This window comes from Gouania willdenowi, chromosome 14, assembly GCF_900634775.1.
Source record: "Gouania willdenowi chromosome 14, fGouWil2.1, whole genome shotgun sequence".
Lineage (NCBI taxonomy): Eukaryota > Metazoa > Chordata > Actinopteri > Blenniiformes > Gobiesocidae > Gouania > Gouania willdenowi.
In genome coordinates this window covers 21,973,211-21,995,832 of record NC_041057.1, presented here as the reverse complement: position 1 = coordinate 21,995,832, position 22,622 = coordinate 21,973,211, and the positions used below count along the sequence as shown (strand labels likewise).

The 22,622-nt window shown below is 37.8% G+C and overlaps 2 protein-coding genes across 2 annotated transcripts; both read left to right on the top strand.

Moving 5' to 3' along the window:
* Positions 1-475: 475 nt before the first annotated feature.
* Positions 476-3,192, top strand: rom1a (retinal outer segment membrane protein 1a). Its single transcript, XM_028467303.1, has 4 exons — positions 476-655; positions 2,008-2,438; positions 2,519-2,765; positions 2,974-3,192. Exons 1-4 carry the CDS (start codon positions 506-508, stop codon positions 3,190-3,192), a joined length of 1,047 nt encoding a protein of 348 aa, XP_028323104.1. The 5' UTR covers positions 476-505.
* A 2,942-nt stretch (positions 3,193-6,134) lies between these two features.
* Positions 6,135-21,418, top strand: frmd8 (FERM domain containing 8). The gene is made up of 11 exons (XM_028467512.1): positions 6,135-6,467; positions 9,473-9,570; positions 9,684-9,851; positions 9,968-10,069; positions 13,011-13,069; positions 13,321-13,487; positions 15,161-15,376; positions 15,462-15,585; positions 15,799-15,948; positions 16,142-16,370; positions 19,411-21,418. Exons 2-11 carry the CDS (start codon positions 9,480-9,482, stop codon positions 19,521-19,523), a joined length of 1,419 nt encoding a protein of 472 aa, XP_028323313.1. The 5' UTR covers positions 6,135-6,467; positions 9,473-9,479; the 3' UTR covers positions 19,524-21,418.
* The last annotated feature ends 1,204 nt before the right edge of the window (positions 21,419-22,622 follow it).

Genomic DNA, 22,622 nt, shown 5'->3' with positions numbered 1-22,622 from the left:
TGCTCTATCTGTCAGGTACCATTAGGGAGGTGCCTTTGTATCACTGATTGATGCTGAGCACACAATGACCTGGATCTTCAGACGATTTTAATAGGATAGGTAAGCATTAGCAGTAAGACCTTCCAGCAATCCAGGTTTGCCAAATCCAGTGTGCCAAATCCACTGTGTGGCACACTGGATGGTGCAAAGCGCTCGTAGGTGATAACTGGATATTTTGACTCTTTTTGGAGGAACTGAAATAAGGTAAACATTCACACACTACCACCAGATCAACTGGAGACAAATGTTGATGTGTAAGTTATTCAAATATGAACTTCCATTTCTTTTATTGTCTCATGAGCCTATTTTTCTGTGTGTTTGTGTCGTGCTTTCTGTGTACCGTACTCAGTGCTGCAGATCATGTAATGTATCCTGTTTCTCAGAACAAACAGCATCTTCCCTCTGTGGCCTCGGCGCTCTCCTTCCCCTCTTCCCCCGGTAACAATCGGAATCCCCTTCCTCCATCATGGTGGTGATGAAAATGAGGTTCCCCTTTGAAAAAAGGGTGAAGTTGGCTCAGGGACTCTGGATCCTCTCCTGGTGTGCCACAATCGCTGGGGCCACCACCTTCACCCTGGGGTGCATACTGAAGACAGAATTAAGGAGAAGGGCAGAGGTACAGTACACGACTTTTTACTTCCAAACAATTTTCCCAATTTTCTCTAATTATTCTTGTTACTATTATTCAAGATAGATGATGCAAATACATTCAGAGACAGCGTCCACATGTTTGTTCATTTCAACAAATACAGTCTGAAGACTAAACACTAAAACTAAACAAGCTCAAAATCATAGTAATTCAACACACCTGTGACCCACTCAGCTTCCTGAGTCATCACTTTACTAACCAAGCTCTGACAGTTTCAATCATCCTAATCCGCACTTCTGAAGGTCATTATTGCCTCACCTTAGGTTATTAAAATATACGTGCATGCCTTTGTTGTTTTTATATGGTTAATTCTCATGTGAAATGTAATCACAAATGAAAATATTTTGAAAAAGTAATTATTTAACTATATAAAAATTGAGTTTTTACAAACAAAATATGAATCCTGAAATCTTAAGGGTTCATTATGGAAGATCTGAGTAAGAAAAATGAAATCTGTTATGCACCTAAAGAATTCCACAATTAGCAACAAATGCCAGATATTCTATATACGAGTGTCATTTCTTGCAATATTTCATTCTGAGATTGATAAAAAGAGAATGTCTTTGCTAAAAAAACAAATCCAACTTTTTTTTTAAATTGAAATTGGAGCTTTATATACATATATTAAAAAACATAAACATTGCTATAAAAAAAAATTAAAAAAAATTAAATAAAAATAAATCTAAACAACATAAAAAGTTTAATAAGCAAATTTGTCAAAATGAATGTGTAGAATTTGAAAAAGATGTGGCCTTTCATAGCACTTATTTGCTATATTTAATTTTAGGTTTAGTCAATAGCTTGTCCTCCATCCAGTGGTTCTTAAACAGGTGTCCTCAAGCCATAGCCTATGGAGCCTGTGAAATATATTTTTGGAAACTAGTCTCCATGTTTTATCATCACAAAAGTGTATAACTACATATGGGGCCCAATGCGCCAATAAATAAAATTAATTTACATGTACAGTTTAATGAAAACTGAACCTGACACACTGCTGAGTCACTGTCAAGTACAATGGATGTCTCAATGGCTGTAAATACCTTTTTGGTTAATTTCTACTACAAAGATCTTGAATCTTTGTAAGGCATTCTAGGACCCAAAAAGTTTGGGAGCGCCCACTCAAACCTATCTTTAGGCCTACCATTACTATGGGTAACACATCATGCCTGGTGCTCTGGCTGAGGAGATTTACCCCTAATTTAAGTATAACTTGAGAATAACACAGTGTGTGAGATAGTTTTCAAGGCTATATTAATTGATGTACTTTTTGTTGTATTGCGTTTGTAGGCCATAAATCCTTGTGTTTTGCCCTTTTCCAGGTGATGGATAACTCAGACATCCATATTGTGCCCAACACACTCATCATTGTTGGCCTTGCCTCCTTGGCCATCAACTACTTTGCATCAAAGATCTGTCAGGATGCGTTGGATGCTGGTCGGTTCCCTCGCTGGAAAAACTTCTTGAAGCCCTACTTTGCTGTCTCTTGCTTCTTCACCGTGCTCATGCTGCTGGCCGTCATCATGAGCTACGCGATGAAGGGCAGCCTGGAGTCTTCCCTAAAGATCGGTCTGAGGAACGGCATTCGCTTCTACAAAGACACGGACACTCCGGGACGCTGTTTCCAAAAGCAGAACATCGATCGAATGCAGATGGAGTTTCAGTGCTGTGGAAACAATGACTTCAGGGACTGGTTTGAAGTGCAGTGGATCAGCAACCGCTACCTTAACTTCAATTGTAAAGAAGTTAAAGAGTAAGTTGATGAGCTGTATTTAAAAGTATTAAAATAATTATAGAGCAACTGTGTTCTTGATCTTTGTTTTGTGTCTTTAGTCGCATTAAGAGCAACGTGGATGGCCGTTACTTGGTGGATGGAGTTCCTTTCAGCTGTTGCAATCCCAGCTCGCCACGACCGTGCCTCCAGCACCAGCTCACTAATAACTCTGCCCACTATAACTATGACTACCAGGCAGAGGAACTCAACATCTACCTCCGAGGCTGCAGGGAGGCTTTGGTCAATTACTTTATGGGCCTGATGAACACCATTAGTGCTGGAGTATTGTCAATCTTCCTCCTGCAGGTAGAATATTACCAAAGTTTAAAATGTTTTAAGGTGTGAGAGAACTTTGAGCATGCATTCAGTTATTTATTCATTCCATTTATTAATTTATTTGAACCTGTCAAAAGAAAAAACAAATAGAAAGACTGAAAAAAAAGATCAACTTTCCATTTCTCTCTTGTATCCAACATTTGTTTCACTAAACTAATGATTCCATCCTGTTGGGCAGGGCTCTGTGCTGGTGAGCTTGCGGTTCCTGCAGACTGCCATGGAGGCATTGGATGGGAATGAGAATTCTGAGATTGAGACTGAAGGTTACCTTCTGGAGAAAGGAGTGAAAGAGACAGTCATGGAGTATCTTGACCCTGTGTTGAAGTTTTTTTTGCTGAAAAACCAGGTGCAGGAGGGTATGGCTGAAGAAGGAGCATCCACTGCTTCTCCCCCTTAAACATACAGTGCTTTTACACAAAGTGGTCAAATAATAAGGGACATCAATGTGAAAAAAGAACCACATTGGCAATTTTAGGAATGCATTTTACAAGTGAATTTAATTCACACAACAATGCACTACTTTCCCATTCACTTTTTCCTGTGATTCCATCCATTCATCCTTGCATCTTCTTTATTCAGTTGAAAATTGTGTGATGCTAGCGCATTATTTATCTTACTCAAGTGGGGAGGTGGGCTACACCCTCCCTATACCGTGTATATAACATACCAGTTAGGCTTCACATACAGACAGATAATCACAGGTTCACATGTCATTTTGGAGAATCCAATGAAAAATCCCAAATTATTTCTACCTTTGTTGATATTTTCTGTACAGTGCTTTTAAGTGTATCTCATGGTAAATTGCATTTTCACTGTAGTTTTTGGAATTAAAAGCAAGACATTGTTCAACATACCGTAAATTCTTGTTAACAGGAAAAAGAAAAGCCTGTGCATGAAAGTCACATTTGGACTCAGAACTAAAAATGTACCACTGACTGTAGAATAGAAATACGAGAAGAAATGTATGCTGTACAAAGGGAATTCAATATTATCATTAATAAAAAAAAATAAAACACAAAAAAAAAACCACACAACTTATCAACGATTACATTTCTAAATGTCTTTTGAAAAGAAGCGTCTTTCACAAGCAGGGTTTACAATTGATACTTCCAGTTTTATGTTCTTTGCATATGTTCAGCCTGGCTTTCTGACAAAGACAGTAATAGGATTACCATGACTGATTGATCAGTCAGTAATGCAGTGAAAGTTAATCAATTGTGTCCTCTGCTGTGACCTCAATGGGGCTGCTTATCACACCAGTTAATGCCCAACGTGCTGCACTTGCAGATTGACACCTGTGCCCAGTACAAGTAACACGCAATGAATGGTAAGGTGACAGAAGATATAAATCTACACTTAGACAAAACAAAGCCAATAACAATAATTATTATAATTAATTTTATTATAATAATTACACATTAATATTTAGATATTTACCTTTTAATAAATGTGGATATTTTCTCTCTCTTGTTTGTTTAGATTGTAGAATGAATAGATACAGTGTACTATTTACAAAAAAATAAATCTTTTTAAATAGACTACATCAAGTACTGTCTGGTAATCCGTTTTGGGGGAGGGGTCTCTTTTTGTGCTATTATGACGTATTAGCATGCGACGAAAATGTTTGCGCTAAATGTGAATCATGTGAATGAGGTTATAGTGATTAATCTTAACTTAAACCTGTTTTTTTACACATTTAGCACAATTATTTAGACACATGAAACACTGATTTCTATTATATAACTGGATAAAGTAGGTGAAAAAGCCTATGCATGAAGTTGAATTCATAAAAATAAGACTATGATATCTATGGGTGAAGTCATCGTCCGCCGTCTTTGTATGCCAAAAAAATGCCAGGAGGGCTGTGTAAACAACATGACCCTGTTACCATTAATGTACTGTATATTTCCACTGTCTTTTCCATTTTTTCTCATCAAACAAGCAGTTTTATACCTTTTTTAAATTTATTTATTTAAATATACCATTCACCGGTTTGGTTTAATAACAGACTCGCTGTAACAGTTGCCTCAATCCCAAAATCTGATATATGTTCTTCAAATTCTAGAAAAAGTTTTGTATAGCCTATTTTTTATATTGACTTGCATTAAAAACATACGTCATATTTACTTCAATGTTTACTTCAGTAATACTATTATTTCCCAAATTCCCACCTCAAATTGCCCTACCAATCCCTCCAATTTTAATCTCACCTCAACACACCACCCCCCGGAGGGTGCGACTACCACTTCCACCCTCCGGGTCTATTTGCACCACATACACTTATATACACAAAGGTTGCACCTCATACATTCACTAAACACACACATTCACACAGGGGATAGGGAAGTGGGTAGGACCACATATTTGGGCCTGTCGGGTGGGGGCCTGGTCCCTCTGTTGATGGCTGGGCCACCGTGTAGAATGCAAATACATCAGGATGGTGCGGTCGGGCATGGTGGAGCAGTGGGTCTCGGGGGGCGTGGGGGGTGCGGCCGGGGGCTCTCCTCGCGGGGTCTCTCCGGGGAGTGTCGGCCCGGCGGTGAGTGGCGGTGCCTCTTCCCTATGGGTGTGGCTTGGTCCATGTCTCATCTCCTAGTCGCCTTGGGGGCTGTCCTCGGTGTGTGCGGGTGGGGGTTGCCTGGGCTCCCTGGCCCCCGCTCTTTTTGCTATTCTGGCTGCGTCCTCGAGTCCGGGGCAGCGCTTGGGTTTACAGTGGCAGTTTCTTGCACATACATCGGTCTACGATGCACAAGCATGCCTTGGACTGTGGGATACAACTTGTAGTGGGCTTAACTTTAGACACGTTGATCCCAAATACCTGTTTCAGGTATTACCACTCACTCCTTCCCTCTGCCCACAGCCACCACCATTATAGTTAAGCCTCACGCCTACAACTTCACATCTCACTTTACAGTAATCAACTCTTCCCCACTATTTCTCTTCCTTGAATCGCTCCTCCCTAATAATATTATTTTCTGTTTAATGAGCACGCTAAATATAAATATATATAACGCAAACATTTTAGCTGCATAATATCAGTTGAAAATGTTTTCCTCAGTGTATTAAAAATATGTTTTTATAAATAAAATTACTAACAACCAGTGAAATAATTCACAAAAGCCCGAAAATAATAAACTTAACGCCAAAAGCGACACAGAATGGCACAATGCTTTCGGTATACAAATATGGCGGAGAGTGGCTTCACCTCTTTCGACTAGATCAGCGCACATGACGGTCGAGCTTTTCAAACTTCCGTTGTCGCAACTCCATGCTTCAGACCAATCAGGTCGTAGCAGGTTAAAAACTTCCGGTGTAATATTTCAACTGGTAACCATTTTACCTGATGACATTTTTTCTATTGCGTGTATAGTTCACGTGAACCAAGTCGACATGAAGTGTTAAACAGCCACGAATTACCATTTGTATCCTTTTGTATTAATTATTTTTTTAAAAGGAGAAATTAACCTTTACGAACAGCAACTTCTTCCGATGTCTGTCACCAGTTAGATGAGTCACGAGTTGAGCCAGGACACCAGTAAGCTAGTTGAAGTACACTTAGCCGCCGAAGACTTAAGGTGGCTAACAGACTCCCTCGGAACGTCATAGTTTAAAAAAAGTTGTAAAATAAACACAAACGACAAGTTGTGGAGATTCATCGGAAGTGTGTGGCAGGTAAGACACCGGAGATACATTTTGTTTTTCCACTTTGTCGTGTCAGATGCTGAACTAACACAGGGTAAGCTAAAGGGAGGAGGACATACAAGCAAACCGCTGTGGTTAAATACATATACAGAGGCTGAAGTGATAAACAAGGTCAACTGTGATATATGACGTCAACAGGGGAGTTTGTGACGTTTTTAGCTGCCTCTGGGTAACGCTGCTACCTGTGTCTGTGTGGGACAAAGGGTCAGTGTTTTTCTGAACTCATTTTTCTGACTTAATTCTTAATAATTTAACGTAATTGCTCTATGAATAAGGCTGAGTTATGCGTATTTACACATTTATTGACCTCAATCGTGTTAAAGATAAATAAAAGCCACACACGACACTAGTGTTGTTTGTCAAATCACCTTTAATCATTTGACTCATGGAAAAGAGGAAGTCAGCCAGTCCTCTCATCCATGCTGTTTTTGTCTGTCTGACTCAGTTTGTCGACATTTGGCCTGAACGATTTCCATTTTTGGCAGAAGCAAAACAGTCACACATCACAGGAAAAATATTAATATTAATTAAGTAACTGCGTCACTTTATACAAAGTAGCACATTGCTTTAATGACAACAGCAAAATAACAATGAATAAAGTAAGGTGTATCCTCCCTATACTTTTATGTTTGAAATGTGTGTACAAACATTTATGAACGAATATGTTAATTTTCAGGCAGGGTTGGGGTCAATTACATTTTTCAGTTATCATTCTTCCGCTTTCAGTTGCTCATGTTCAATTACAATTCAATTAGGCTGTGGCTATTCATACGGAAACGTATCAATAGACCCATATTCTATTCATACTCAGCGCCCCTCATCGGCCAGTTTAGGTGACGTGATAGGTGCACCACTTAAAGTTCTGTCAGTTTTATTTTAGCTCATATTTATTTTTAGCTACCTCCTAACCCTTTCATTTTTGCCCTAACCCAGGAAATACCCTAATATGTTTATTTTTTTCGTATATGTATTTTTAAAGGTGGAATTTGCCTTGTTAATTATATATGACAAAAGTGAGATTCGAACCCACGGCAGCAAAAGGAAGAATCCTTGAGTCTGTCACCTTAGACCACTCAGCTATTCTGACACTGCATCAATAGACATTTCCATTAAGTTATGATGACAGTGGCCAGCTTTTTTTTTTTCAATTACAATTATTTTTCATCTTTCAATTGCATTCTCAATTACTACAGTACAATTCCAATTAATCACAATTACTGAGCCAGAAATAAAAAACCTAATAAAAGTTCACCTTCCACTTGTGTTAGCTTCCTGTTTGCATCTCTTATGATAACAGATCCTAAATCAGCTGTAAAATACACTAAAAACAAATATCTACCATCTAATGTCTCTCCTATATTTGGTGTGGGTGTCTTAGCCTTTTTCTAATGTCAGTCTCAATTTATATATGTTTTTTAAAACTGTAAAATGTGGGAAAGCTTGATATGGAACATATTTTAATAGTTGTTAACTACATATGTGTAGAATTAGGGATGTAACGATTAATCGTAAGGCAGTTAAAAATTGATTTATAGGTATCACGGTTCACATCGATACTGTGAAAATTTAATTGCAGTACTTTTTTTAAACAGTCCAGAAGTGTCCAGAAGTGTTGGAGGCAGGCGGAATCTGCTACTACTTTCTTCCTGGCCGCCTTCTACTCTTAAACATGTTCATAAATGATTCCTTACCCCTTTAGCACCGAAAGAATATCTGTAATAATACGTGAATATCTGTAAAAGTCACGTTTTTTCGTTTCGTTTAGCTCTGTCTGCTCGCGCATAGCATCTCTTCTTCACTGCAAGAATATCTACATGTCAACCGACCACTGGGTTACCAGCGCCCTCCGCTGGTCCAAATAAATATCTGATGTAAATACAATGCAATGACTGTTTTTTTTTTAAGGCGCAAAATACATTTTTAGTTGCACTTTTAAAAAGAAAAAGAACTATTATTCAGTTTTGCATTGTTTACTATAGAACCAGTATTTAAATTAATAGGCCTCTTCTTCATTTGTATTATTCCTTTATTTATTTCATTCAAGATTTATTTTTAGTTCACTTGCATTGTTTTGAATATTTTATCAAGGGATTCTTTTGACAATGAAACATAAAAGGAAATCGAATCGTATCGGGAGTTGAGTGAATCGTTACATCCCTATGTAGAACTATAACGTGGTTCCCCAGTTTTGCGTTAATTATAATTGACAATTTTTAACAGAATTTTAATGGCAATTACAATTAAAAAGTCAATTATCTGAGCTAAATTATTATTTCATTACACTTATGACAACAACAATTTTTACAATTATGCCATAATTGTAATTCATTATCAATTACGCAATTACAATTATAATTGACCCATACCCTTCAAGCATGTTGAATTGTTGCCTCCTGTGCAACAAATACATTTGTAAAAGTTCATCTAACACAATATTCCATAGTGTATTACACTGTATCTGCTGATGAAATGCACTACACTTTATTGTAGGGGTGTCAAACTCATTTTAGTTCAGGGGTCAAATACAGACCAGTTGACTGCAGTTTTTAGGCGGGGAAACAAGTAGTTTGAACATTACAGTGCCCTATATGCATTTCCATGTAAAAATTATGTGGAAAGTATGTAAGGCACTGACAGTATCCAAGCAATAAGGGACCTTATACTTAAATTCACTTAAATTTCCATGATTTTGGACTTCATTTGTATTTAATTTCGAGAAAGTTTGTGAAGTAATTTGCAGAACTTTGGACAAATTTGAGATTAAAAATGACTGCTATCACGTGATATGAGGGACTAAGATATCTATAACTTAATCATTTGGTAATTTAAACAATTATTCACGTTCAAATTAGATGCTCTATTCTAAAGATCTAATAGGTGCTTTAAACTAAGGGCCAGTTTTGTCCCCCTGGCAATGAGTTTGACACATGTGCTTTATTGTATTGGAAACATGTTCCTTGGCTTTTGTTTTTTAGATTAGAAATGGAAGGAGACGACAGCAGTTTTCCTCCAGATTCGTCAGATAATCTTTCACAAAGAGGAAGCGTTGCTTCCTCTGCAACACTCTCCCGTGGTATGATTCAACAATATGTAGAGAGAATTCACTCACTTTGAATTTGATGTCGATGTTTGGATTTCAATGCAATGTTGGAGTCCTTTAATTATTGTGTGTATGTGTTTCCACAGCACAAGATGTGCTTGTTTACCTGTTTGGTGACAGTGCCGTGCACCTGTCTGTAGAAGGGCTCGGCAGCGTGTCGGTGCAGGAACTGGGACGCAGCGTACGGGACGCTCTCAATATTCCTGAATCTGCACAAGATGCCTTTGGATTCTGGCTTTGTTCTCCCTTGTTAGGTGAAATAACATTCCCCACAGATGTTTACATCTCATTAAATCATCTCATACTAATCTCTTAATTCCTAATATAAGCCAAATCTGTTGCTTATTTGCTATTTGTCTCCTCCTTTCAGAATTACAGTTAAAAGCTAGGCATCAGCCTTATAAGCTGTGTCGCCAGTGGCAGGACTTGTTGTATCGGTTCACTGAAGCTTCAGAGGAAGACATTTCTCAAGGTGAGTTTTGCAAAAGTTGTAAAAACTTTACTTTTTCCTGCTTTATATAAAGTAACCCAGTCGTCCTGAAAGATTGTTAATTAAGGAGCTGTCGAGTATAGTCAATAATAGTGACTTAATAAAAATCATACCAGAAAACAAACACTTAGAATTCTTTCAGATGAAGTGAAATCCTTAAAAGTCCCATATCATGCTATTTTTCACCAATCTCCATTTGTTCTAAGAACCCCAAAACATAGTATTTGAGGTTTATTTTCCCAAACTCGCCTGTTTGTCAGAGTTTTAGTCTCTGAAAAGTCACTTTCTGAGCAACTCTACACAAACAGGCTGATTTGAGTGAGTGGGCGTGTATATAGATGGGACACTGACTTCCTCCTCTCCGTGACGTAGGGCCAGAGGACGGCCCGCCCTCCTGCTACCCACTCCGTAGCCGAGCTCATGCTGCTTTATAAACACGAGACAGAGCGTGGGGGCGGGGCATTCACCAGTACATACATAGACTGAAGAAAATACATACATAGCACTGCGCAAAGGACGCTGAAATGCTCACCTTTGTGGGCGTGTCTGTTTACATGTCAATCACGGCAGAGAGCTTCCTGGAGGCGCGGCTTCTCCAGCTCAGTGCCGTGTCAAATTCGTCATCAAAGTGGGAACGCGTCATCAAATTAGAACGGCGTGTTTGGGTTCGCCCTGCAGTAAGAAAGGAGCAAATCACCCTCTAACTAACGATTATGGGAATCAATAAAAAAACACTTTGGGCATGTGTATGAAGCCCAAATAGCACTTTATGATGTTTAAAGCACAGAAAAATTGATTTAGCGTAACATGCCCTTTAAATCCATCATCACAAATATGCAACACCTTGACTACATTTTCTTTAGCTATGCCACATTGTGCTGTACTCTGTTAAATATGTGTACACTATGGTTTAAAATTGACTATCATTTTTTTTTACTAATATGTTTAGGTTTCGTTTATTCAAACAACTTGAATTTGATCTGACATGTTTCGACTGCCAACTGTCAGTTTTCCTCAGAAGAGATTGCTTCTCCCTGCGAGTTCTTTCATAAGGAAATCATCAAAACATCTACTGATCGCTTTCATGATCAATATTCCTACAAAGAAGTTGTCTGAGACAAAACCTTAACATATTATTTAAAAAAAGAACACAAAATTAACTTGCTGGAATAACATTTTTCTTTACTATCGAGACAATTATGATATTTTAGTTTAACTGAACTGGCAGAACAAGTGAAGAAACTATGTCTGAGTGGCTCTTTTTCCAACAGCCATGTGTGGGTGTCTATTCATAATAGAGCCTGTGTCTCCTACAATTGAGTTTCCTGTGAATTTTTGTTGCACATTTAAACAAAGCAAATGAGTCATTTTCATAGAAACTAAGGAGCTGTGCTTTCACTAAAAGTACAAACACTTGTAGATTGACAGTATTATTAATTTCTGCTCAAATCAGTGCTAAAAAAAATCCCCATTGTGTACTGGGTTTGTGTACTGGGTTTGTGTCGTGTGTTACTGAACCATTATTTTGTCAGTTATAGAAACTTGTCCTTTGCATGATATGGTAATTATACTGATGCAAATAATAAGATATAATTATATTTATCTGGATGTTAAGAAGAGCATCTTCAAAATTGTTCAGATTTGTTGTAGCATTTACATTTCAGATGACAGTAAGCAAATTTACCATTTGAAATTAATTCCAGCTAGTTAATTGTGTCTTCTTTTTGAATAACATGTTAAGGTTTCATTTATTCAGACAATTTTTTTTTCAGGAAATTTGCTTTGATCTCCTGACATGTTTTGACTGCCAATTGCCAGGCTTCTTCAGAAGCGTCTGCTGATTGCTTTGATGTTTTCTTGACTCCCGTGTAATAAGTCCAGCAAGTTCATTTTGTCTTTTTTTTAATAAGCCTGGCAGTTGACAGTCAAAACATGTGTGGAGATCAAAGTAAATATCTTGAAAAAAGTTGTCTGAATACCTGAATCCTATTCAAAAAGAAGGCAAAATCAACTTGCTGGAATTATTACGCGGAAGTCAAGAAGTCAAGAGATCAAAGTCAGGAGATCAAAGTTAATATCTTGAAAAAAGTTGTCTGAATACCTGAATCCTATTTAAAAAGAAGGCAAAATGAACTTGCTGGAATTATTCCGCGGAAGTGAAGAAAACATCAAAGCAATCAGCAGACACCTCTGAAGAAGACTGGTTGTTGACAGTCGAAACATGTCAGGAGATCAAAGTGAATTTCCTGAAAAAAGTTGTCTGAATAAATGAAAACTTAACATTAGTTTGAAATTATGTAAAAAAAAATTTAAATAAAATTATCTATCCTCACAAAGCTAATGAAAAATGCTGCATGTATTTTACGTTTTGTTTGATATCTTTTAAAAGGTTATTTCACTTTTTTAAAAATGGCTTTTTAAAAAGGACTGTAATGCATGTTGCTATTCAGGTTTATGATGGTCAGGCTTTGCATCACAACTCACATGGTCATAAAAGTTAGTCTGATACCACAGCAAAATTACAATTTTAGCGATCGAGGGGTTAAAGCCATATATGTAAATATATTATTTACTACTAAAAGTTTAAAAAGAGGAAGTCAAAATGGAGAGAACGGACAATAGTGAACACATTTCTAAGACAGAGTGCGAGACTTTGACTCACTTCATGGCATAATAGTTGCAATTTCTCAGCTCATTAAAGTAGAACTGCCCACGTCGGGCGTCTTGCTGCTCAATATAGCTCCAATAATGTCAGTCGGCTCGCAGTTTCATTCAGGTTCTTATAATTACTTTAAATGCAGTTAGATTCCACCCACGGTGCAATAACAGCAGCACTGTAAGCCAGAGCAGTGTTGATGATGAATATGAGTCTTGTGTTGCAGTCACACACTGACTAAACACTTGTATATTTCTCTTCCCTCAGACGAACCGTGTCTCCAGTACAGACGCAATGTGTTTTATGCCAAACCCAAAGAGCTGCAGGTACTCATGTCTTTGCAGAAGTGATTCTTTATCTCACCTTTATGTGTGATTTTAAAAAGACTGCGTCATGAGTCTGCTCGATCTGAATGTCCTTCAAAAGCTTCACATTTAAAAAAACAAAACAAAGCAAACCAGTAATCTACACCCACACACCAGACACTTAAATATCCAGTTCTGTCCTGTGTTAAAACTTTCTTTTTCAATGACTAAATGTGTGTGAGAATTGTTAAAAGTTTTTCTCATATCAACAGATAAGCGACGAGGGAGTGTTGAAACTTCTTTATGAGGAGGCCAAGAATAACGTCCTCACAGGGCGATACCCCTGTGACCCCGAGCACTGGATGAGTCTCGGAGCTTTGTGTGTTGCTATTGAAGATGGAACAAGTCTGGATAACAAACAGTTTGGGACCACAATAAGGTGAGCTAATGCTATTGCTAATTATTGTAACCAGCATTGAGGCTTTGGTGTAAATGTTACCAAGGGCATTCTAGTCCTTGAGTCCACAACCACTGCTCAGCTGGTACCGGGTTCTAAGACGGGCATACTCACAGCTTACCCATGTTTCAATTTTATTTTTTTCCCCACTGCCTTTAATTCTGAAATGGGATCTTCTGATTCAGGCAAATATAGTCTTTGCCAGATATAGGCAGATATTGGGATCAGTAGTCCTGATTATGGTATAATGATCATTCACACCGTAAAGGCTTAGAAGAAATGTATATTCCCATTAATAATGACACAGTAGGTCCAATTAAGGAACCAACCTGACATAACTCATACATTTTATAAAAATTGGTCAATTTTTAACTAAGGTTTGAATTTTTGAAAATTCAACAATGATGAGGAAGAGGGATTTTTTTTTTATTTATCTGGATCCCCACCAATATTTTGTGGAATCTTCCATGGTTTAAGGTTTATCTTTGGTTAAAATTTTGTCAAAATCTTAGTACTTTTGATGTAATCCTGCTCACAAAAAAACAAACAAATAAACACCAGTGGAAATCTTACCTCCTTGGCAGAGGTAATAACACAAACAATTGAAACTAAACAAACAAAAGAAACAGATCTGAGTAATATGATGTTCTTATAAATAGTTACTGATTTTCATAGACCAAAGAATTAAAGCTGCAGTATGTAATGTTTTTTTTTGGCGTTATTTGGTCAAAAATTCATAATCATTTTTGAGCATATTGTAATCCAAAGTGGTCTGAGTGGACAGTGAATCTCTTGTCCTTGCCCTGTTAATGAAGTTTATAAATCCAGAAGCGTGACGCTGGATGTCAGCCAATCAGAGATTTTTCTAAAAACACATGGGCTCCTTGAGCTGTTTTGGGCGTTACTATTGGCTGGTCGACTGAAGTCAGGCGGATTCACGTACCATTGATAGTAAAAGTGAAATAATGGACGTTCCAGCAGAAGTCTTCATAACAGGATTAGACACAACAGTTACATGGCCAATCAAGTGTAAAAAGGCAGACCGAGGTGGAGGAGCAACAGTTTAAAGGCAAAAACATACCCGAGAGGAACGGACCACTTTGTGTCCTTGCGGATTCCCGTGACTGTGCAGGGTCCGCCACATATACTGGTGTCAGAGAGAGAGAGAGTGATAACAGATGGGATAAATTGCGTGTAAACCTAAGAGAAGCTTATTCAAGGTTAATTAATTTTACAGTTTGGATGCGGAGTGGTGGTTGTCACTCTGCCCTGAGCGGCAGCTGGGATCACAGCCGACTGTGTGAGCTTGTAGCGGGGAGGAGCTAACTGCAGCAGCCACTGCCAAGGCAGTAACTACAGAGTAATACGTGCAATCAAGTCGCTAAGAGCGTTCACAAAAGACACCGGTAAGGGAGGTAAAGTTTCAGTTTCAAAACTGAGCGGAGGGAGGATTCTACATATTGCAGCTTTAAGTAAATCACTTTCCTCCAACTTATTAAGGTTTCCTGTCTGGATTATTGTGATGCTTTGATTAAAAGATTAATTCCCCAAACCTCACCCATAACCCACCCAGTTACTAAATAACCTAAAGATGATCTGATCAGGTTAAAACTGGTGACACAGTACAGTCTCATCTGTTCTTCTGTCCGCCGCAGGGAAAAAAAGCTGTCTTCGTTCCTGCCTGCGCACGTCCTCATGGGCAGTGGAGGGTTGTTCTCCACACTGAGAGGAAAGTCCAGTCGTCATGCCGGGCTGGAGCAGAACCTGCTGGGGGAGTACAGAAAGTTCTGCAGCTCAGCTGGAAACATCTCTGAGCCCTCACAGCTCCTGCACCAGTACCTCAGCACGTGCCACGCTCTGCCTTATTACGGGTACGCATTCATCCAATGAGCCACTTTTACTCAAATCATGGGAGTTTCTTGGAAGGTTTTAGTTAACACTGAATATAATGCACAGGTGTGGTTTCTTCTTTGGAGAAATCGACAAACCAGCACAGGGACTCCTGCAGAGAGGAAAACGCAAAGCTGTCAATGTTGGAATTTGCCTGGAAGGAGTTTATGTGATGGACGTCAAAGAGAAGGTGAGCACGTGATTTTGTTTGCTCCAAACCAAAACAGCTGAAGTCGTTATATACTTCGCATTTGTCATATTGTGTTGCAGTGCATTAAAGGGGGAACCAGGCCAGTCCCACACTTTCCTAAAAATCAATATAGACCACACTCTTTGTGCCCGTCTGTGTTTGGTTGCATCTTTTTAAATGCTGCTGTCAATTAAATTGCACTTTGTCTTTCAGCATGTGCTGCTCGGGCTACGTTTCAATGAGCTTTCCTGGGACCACAGCTATCCTGAGGAGGAGGGAGACTCTCACATCCTTTGGCTGGAGTTTGATGGAGAAGAAGATGGCACGCCTGTCAACAAGTTGCTTCAGATTTACTCAAAACAGGTGAAAAAATAACGTTTTTTTCTGTTCAGTTGGTTAGTTTTATGGCTCCAGAGTCTACATGCAGCTACAGAAAACCATTCCATATGGGTCACATTGGGCTTTTTAATCTAAAATAATTAACGTGTTGAAACTTTTTTTTTGTTTGTTCTTATGATGTAACAAAAGTTTTGAAATGTCCTATTTTGTTGTTCAGGCTGAGCTAATGAGTGGCTTCATTGAGTTCTGTGTGGAGCTAAAGGCAGCATCTGAAGGTGGCGCTGCAGCTGGGTCTGATGGCGAGGTAAGTGCGTCTCAGCAGCCCGACAGCCACGAAGGAAGCAGCAAGAAGGAACGCGGCGGGCGGCGAGGGATGCTGCACAGGCAAGACAGCGTCGTGTGCAGCCGCGTCCACTCGCTGAACACCATCAGCTACGTGGACAATGGTGAGTGTTTGGTTATCTTGTATATTTGGAAAATAATGTCCTCTAAGTCAGGGGTTCTCAACTGGTTTCACCCTGGGACCCACATTTTACCACGGCCATTAAATTGCAACCCACTTTTTATTGGAATTCAACCAACCAAATTTAGTTTTTCAAAAATAGCTGTTGAAAACACACTTATATAATACATAAAAACACAAATCTATATATTTTCCTGTGCAACATGCATTTCACATAATGCCTGTCAAAAGAAAAAAAATAAATGTTTTAAAATAAAAGACAAGTTCAAAATAAGAGACATTGAGTATTTATTTATTTTTAACCAGCTGTCCGTGACCCACTTTTGGGTCCCGAACCACCAATTGAGAATCGGTGCTGTAAGTCATGTTTCAAGATGCAGTGTGGTGATGCTATTAGTACAGAGTAAAATCACAATAGACAGCTTTATGCCACTGAGAGGAGCTGATGTTATATTTACAGAAAAAGCTGCATTTTTCCGTGTCGTTATTCTGAAAAATCTCAATATTGTCTAAAAGTTCAAACCTCTCCAAAGGTTATTACTAATGTATTACATTTAGAGACGTCGATAATAGTTTTTTGTTGATATCCGACATACCGATACTGTCAAACACTTAATTTCCGATTTCCAATATTAATAATAATGGATTTACTGTATATAGGGCTTTTTTCTAAGAGACTCAAAGCGTTACAGAAACCATTATTAATTTACACCAGTCATACGGGTGGTGGTAAGCTACATTGTAGCCACAGCTGGGGCTGCCATTCCTCTGACCACCACCAACATTTATGCACAATTCACACCCATTCATACGAGGCAATGTGGGTAAAGTGCCTTGCCCAAGGATACGACGACAATGACTTGGGATTGAGCAGGATCTGAACCGCCATCCCTTCGGATATTGGGCGACCCACTCCACCACTGAGCCCGATGCTGATGTATGCATAGACCCCTCCTCCTCCAGCTTCATTACTTCTCTTTCCATGGAAATAACAGGTTAATCCTATTTTTAATGTGACTTTGCACAAATAAACATTACTGTGCAAAATAAGAATGTTTATTCAACTTCAGTAATGCAAAAAGTGCCTCATTTGTTTTTTATTTCTTATCTCAAACCATGGCAGTCTCAGCCTCACACACTCATTTATCAAAGCAGTTAAACAGTTGTAAGAACTCTACAACAAACAGTCAGCGATATTTATTGTGAAACTGTAACAATACAAAATAAAATAACTTTTCAACATTGTGTAACAAACATATAACGTAACATTTGTTATACACTAACTGTATGTATAGTATGTCGATTAACATAGTTAGTGAGTTAGCTAACGGTTAGCCCATGAGCTAGTTAAACATGTACATTACAGGTAACAATATTGCAGCAGTAAAATCACTGAAACGCATCATAAACATATAGACATAGTTTTAGTTACAGAATGGAGGTTAATAAGCATTTTCTAGACATTATGACCGTGTGAGGGAGTATGTTCCTTGATTTCTGGAATTGACAGCGAATGACCTACAGTGAAAGATTGGGACAGGACACCGAAACAGTATTGTTTTCCACCACTAGTTAGCACTGTAACAGAATAAACAGAGTGAACTCAGGAACACAAAAGCCTAAGGCAGAGCAGCACAGATCAGTTTTTCAATATTGGTAGTAGGCCTTAGACCGATCTGATCAGCTATGTTGGATCAAACGACATTTAGCATTTTATGCAATTATTTTGAGTGTGGGCGCCACCTCTGCTGTGCATCTGTGAAGAGGGAAATCACCTACTCCACTCCCTCACAGTCAGAATGATGCGTCTCTAGGTCCAGAAACATGGTACCATTTGATTTTATGTAAATTAGTACCAGGTAGTACGAAGGAATTTGGTTGATACCTAAAAAAAAGTACCAAATTCGGTACCCAACCCATATGATCGGATTGTTTTTTTGTTTTTTTACTAACTGATCGGCCAAAAAATCTTGATCTTGTAAAGCGTAATTGGTAGAAAAAACGATACTGATCTGACTCTTTGGCCTTTTCATGACTGTATGTCTATTTCAGTGGTTCCCAACCAGGGGTACGTGTACCCCTAGGAGTACTTGAACACATCGCAGGGGGCACTTTGAAACATTGATGAATGCATTTCCAACATGCTGAGTCATATTTAAGCCTATGTCAGACACTGTACATGATCATTCAACATATTTTCCACCCGCTGACAATGAACGGCATTAATGGAACAAACAATATTGTGGCCTTAATATCCTACTAAATTGTTACTAACATGTTGTGCACATAAGTAAAAATGGAGGTAAATATATTCTCTGATACACAATAATTATAATGCACAAAATTGATATTTAGTGTGCGTTAAACATACAGGTTGACATTTTCAAGCTGTAGGAGATTTTTTTTTCTTTAAATAAAACAAGAAAGGTTACTTCATTGGAGTGACGAAGGGGTTCTCCTAATCTGAAGAGAGGCCTGGTTGGGAAACACTGGCCAATTTCATACCAGCAAAATCCTGATGTTGCGTGGAAATGTGCGATCTTTCACGTCAAGTCCTGAGGTGGCATACATACGTTTCTACATGGTTGATGCTTTAAATTCTAAGGATTCATTGGGCACATTACCGAAATAATACAATACATTCACACATGAACCTCTGAGCTGCAATTATTATTACTGTCGATCTAATGATGTAAAAAAATAATCTCTCCTTTCCTGTGTTACTGGTGGTAAGAGTGAAGCCTTTTCTTACCATGCGGAGGAGAATCTCATTTCAATATGATTTGCATATGTAAATGTGAGCGTGGACACGTGCGCTCACATTCGCGCTGATTTGAATGTTCAAAGCGTAGGTGCGTGGACCCAGTCTTACGCACTGATTTACGAGCATATGCCTGTCTCTGGATTGAGACGTACGCTTATTTCACACCATTTTTCACGCAAGTCTTTGTACACGAGGCCCCAGGTCATTACCTCTGTGAAGACATTTTCAGCACCGTGTTTCTTCATGCTTTGTCTTTCAGGAAAAGAAATTAAATGCTTGAAGCCAAAAAGAGCCGCATCCTTCTTCACACGACAGGCGTCTGCTGCCACCTACTCCTCTGTGCAAGTGACGGAAAACCTGGAGCAGGGCTAATCCAGCCAGTTATCACCAGTGCTCTCCTCAAAGACCAAATCTGAACATTCACACTGAGATTCTGACAGACTGGAGATGTTTATCTAATATATGATAATGTAAAGGACCAAGTCAAACGCAAGTATTTATGTTACAACTTTGCTAGGATGTGCAGTAATGTGAAAAACAAGGTGATAAGGTGACTGTGCTTCCTTTAACTGAATGGCTGTTTGTCTGAAGGCCTTATATAAAGAACAAAGGATGGACCTCTATCTTAAGCCTTAGAGAAATCATAAAAAGTGACTTCAGCTTCAGACATTATGCATGCATTTCAAAGGTCTGAATTCAGCTTCACTGCTAATATTTGAACATGTCACACCTCATATCATTCTCTTCTTTGTGGGTTGAACAACATTACAGAACATCCTCATTCAAACATTCTGTCTTTCCTCTTTGTGATAAGTTACCACAGACTTCTTCAAGTCAGCATGACAAACAGTTTCAGGTACAACGTGAGGGGTGGGCGTCCATCTTTTCAATCTGCTAGTGCCTTGTGTCATAAAAGCTTGTTCTCAAAGTTTCACTGGGCCTAACGTTACTGTGTGCTCGCTGTTACTAATTACTAAGGACAATCGTATGGATGCTCATTGGCTGTGTTGTTCGGGTTTCTTGTGAGTACTTGTTTTTTTTTTGTTACGTGTGCTGCTGGTTTGTTATGAAAGCAAGGCAACTTGTCATTTTTTGAGGAATACTTTTCTGCAGTTTTACAGTTGAGCAATTTTTTTTTCATATTGTTTTCCAACTAGGAGAGAGGACAAAAACACGATGTGCACTGAGAGAAAATCTGGGGAAATTTGACACAAAATGACTTTAATTTGTGTTAAAAACTTGTACTGTTTACTAAGTTGGTAAAAAAAAGGTCATTCAGGTCATTCCACCTGATTGGGCTGTTGTTCTGCCGATGCGAGCAATGTTTGATGAAACAATTCTTTTTTTTTTTTTTTATTCCAACCAGAAAAACCAGTGCAGTGTTGAAAGGGGCTATATAGGAAATAGATCGATCTCCAGTTAAAAGTAATTGCGATGTAAGGTGGTTTTTATGTAACGGCGACTAACAAGCTGCATCCCAGTGTGCTCCTTTACAGTTCACCTCTGGGTGCCTCTGACCTTTGCTGACTAAGTAGCTTCTATCTTTGCTGTGCAGTTTTTGTTTTTTTTTTAACTATTATTTTGTTATGAACACAGATCCTCTTCTCTGTTTTAATGCCTTCCTTTAACAGGTGCTTGTAATGATCTGCATTTTTTTTAATTTTTTTTTAAATATTTTAAATATACACAACTTACTGTCAGTAACCAAATGTTTTGTACAAACACTGTGTTTGTCACACTGTAGTTCTAGGCATTCCCATGAGTTCACACATCCTGTAATGTTGCACTCTTCTATTTATAAATCCCATGTATCAGCAGATTGTTTTATATGAATAACTTTTATTCACAGTTTCTTTAATTTTCATATAAGTCACTATTTGCACACAAAACAAAGTAAGTGTACTTTAGGATTATCTTCTCATGCAGTCACTCTGCAGAGTCTTAAAGTGCCTTCTTGTTGTTACTCAATTGGAACATAAATATGGATGTTATAATGTTTGGAAACCAGGAATTGAAAAGTATAGACATAGAAATGACAGAAAAATAATTTACAGGTTGTTTCATGAGTTCTGCTTTGCCTTAATTAAAATGAGTTTTTCTTCCAAATGATCAAAAAGTAGGAAAATCGCTAATACCGTCACACCTCTTTCTCACCAAGTGTACTGATGCAGAAATATGTTCACCTTATTTGTACTCGTTTGTATAGAACTGTGTCAACATAAACTAACAAGCAGTGTGTTTTATTAATGGGATTTTTTTTATTTGATGAATTTATTGTTTGGAAAATTGTGTGAGAAAATCAATAATTCTAATATTGTATGCAATATATATATATATATATATATATATATATATACACACACACACAAGATTAATTGATTTATTAATGCTGTAAAAGCAAATTTAAAAACTGAACAGTGCATCTGAACACTTTTAATTTGTAAATCAGGTTTGAATATGAAATAGAAAAACACTAGTATTTGTTAATCCATGAATTGACACTTTTTTGTCTCTTTGAACTTTTCTGATGCATCTTTTTTGCCTTTGTTCTAAGACCACTTTTCAATGACATGTTAATAAACTTTTGATTGAGTTATTTTAGTGTTTTGTTAATATTTTGTGTAGATTGATGTTTACTGCGGTCAACAACTGTTGATGACCTGGAACTAGACTTATACAACCTAGATCTGACAACGTGTGCGTGTGTGTGTGCGTGTGTGTGTGTGTAACATGACACAAATGTTGCATCCAAGTTTGATGTATTGTATAATTTTGAAAACAATAATTTCTAACAAATGAAGTTTAAAAAAAAAAAATTCTTACAAGATGTGGCTAAGAAAGACATGCATATTTTATCTATGCAGTGGTTGAAATTCAAGAAAAATTGTGGCTTTATGTTGTCTTCTTCTTCCTTACTTCCTGTTATAAGGTACCTACAGAATAATAATGATAAAGCATATACTTTACATACTCTTGTTAAATATAAGTTTCACTAAAAATTGACGAGAAAATTTAAAATTCCAATTTATTTGCACAATGTCATTACAAAACCTTTTCTTGCTAGTTTACCACTACCTAATTCTGTTATTGGTTGGGTGTATGTTTCTTTTTTTTTTTTTTTGCAAAAAAATTCATTCTGAAGGATCAACTGTGTGCGTTTTCATCAAAAAATAAATAAATTTTAAAAAATCACAGCCCGAAAATGTTGACTTTGAGTTCACCAATTCGACACAGATTTGCATCTTACATCAGTAGGTAAACACATTTCTAATTGAATATACAGGATATTTTCAGTATACCAATATGGCGCTGGGGGCTTCAGTGCTTTCTGATTATAAAAAGAAAACAAGTTTATAAATGTGATATAAATTCACATTATTTGCAAATTGTAATACATTAAGGAAGAGTATTAGGGGCAGTTTTGATGGAAAAAAATAATTCGACTTTATTCTCGAAATTTCGACTTTAACC

Coding starts and splice junctions, on each gene's coding strand:
- rom1a (XM_028467303.1), top strand. CDS start 506: ATGGTGGTGATGAAAATGAGGTTCCCCTTTGAAAAAAGGGTGAAGTTG. Junction 656..2,007: donor AATTAAGGAGAAGGGCAGAG/GTACAGTACACG, acceptor GCCCTTTTCCAG/GTGATGGATAACTCAGACAT. Junction 2,766..2,973: donor TGTCAATCTTCCTCCTGCAG/GTAGAATATTAC, acceptor CCTGTTGGGCAG/GGCTCTGTGCTGGTGAGCTT.
- frmd8 (XM_028467512.1), top strand. CDS start 9,480: ATGGAAGGAGACGACAGCAGTTTTCCTCCAGATTCGTCAGATAATCTT. Junction 9,571..9,683: donor CTCTGCAACACTCTCCCGTG/GTATGATTCAAC, acceptor GTGTTTCCACAG/CACAAGATGTGCTTGTTTAC. Junction 15,949..16,141: donor TTCAGATTTACTCAAAACAG/GTGAAAAAATAA, acceptor TTTGTTGTTCAG/GCTGAGCTAATGAGTGGCTT.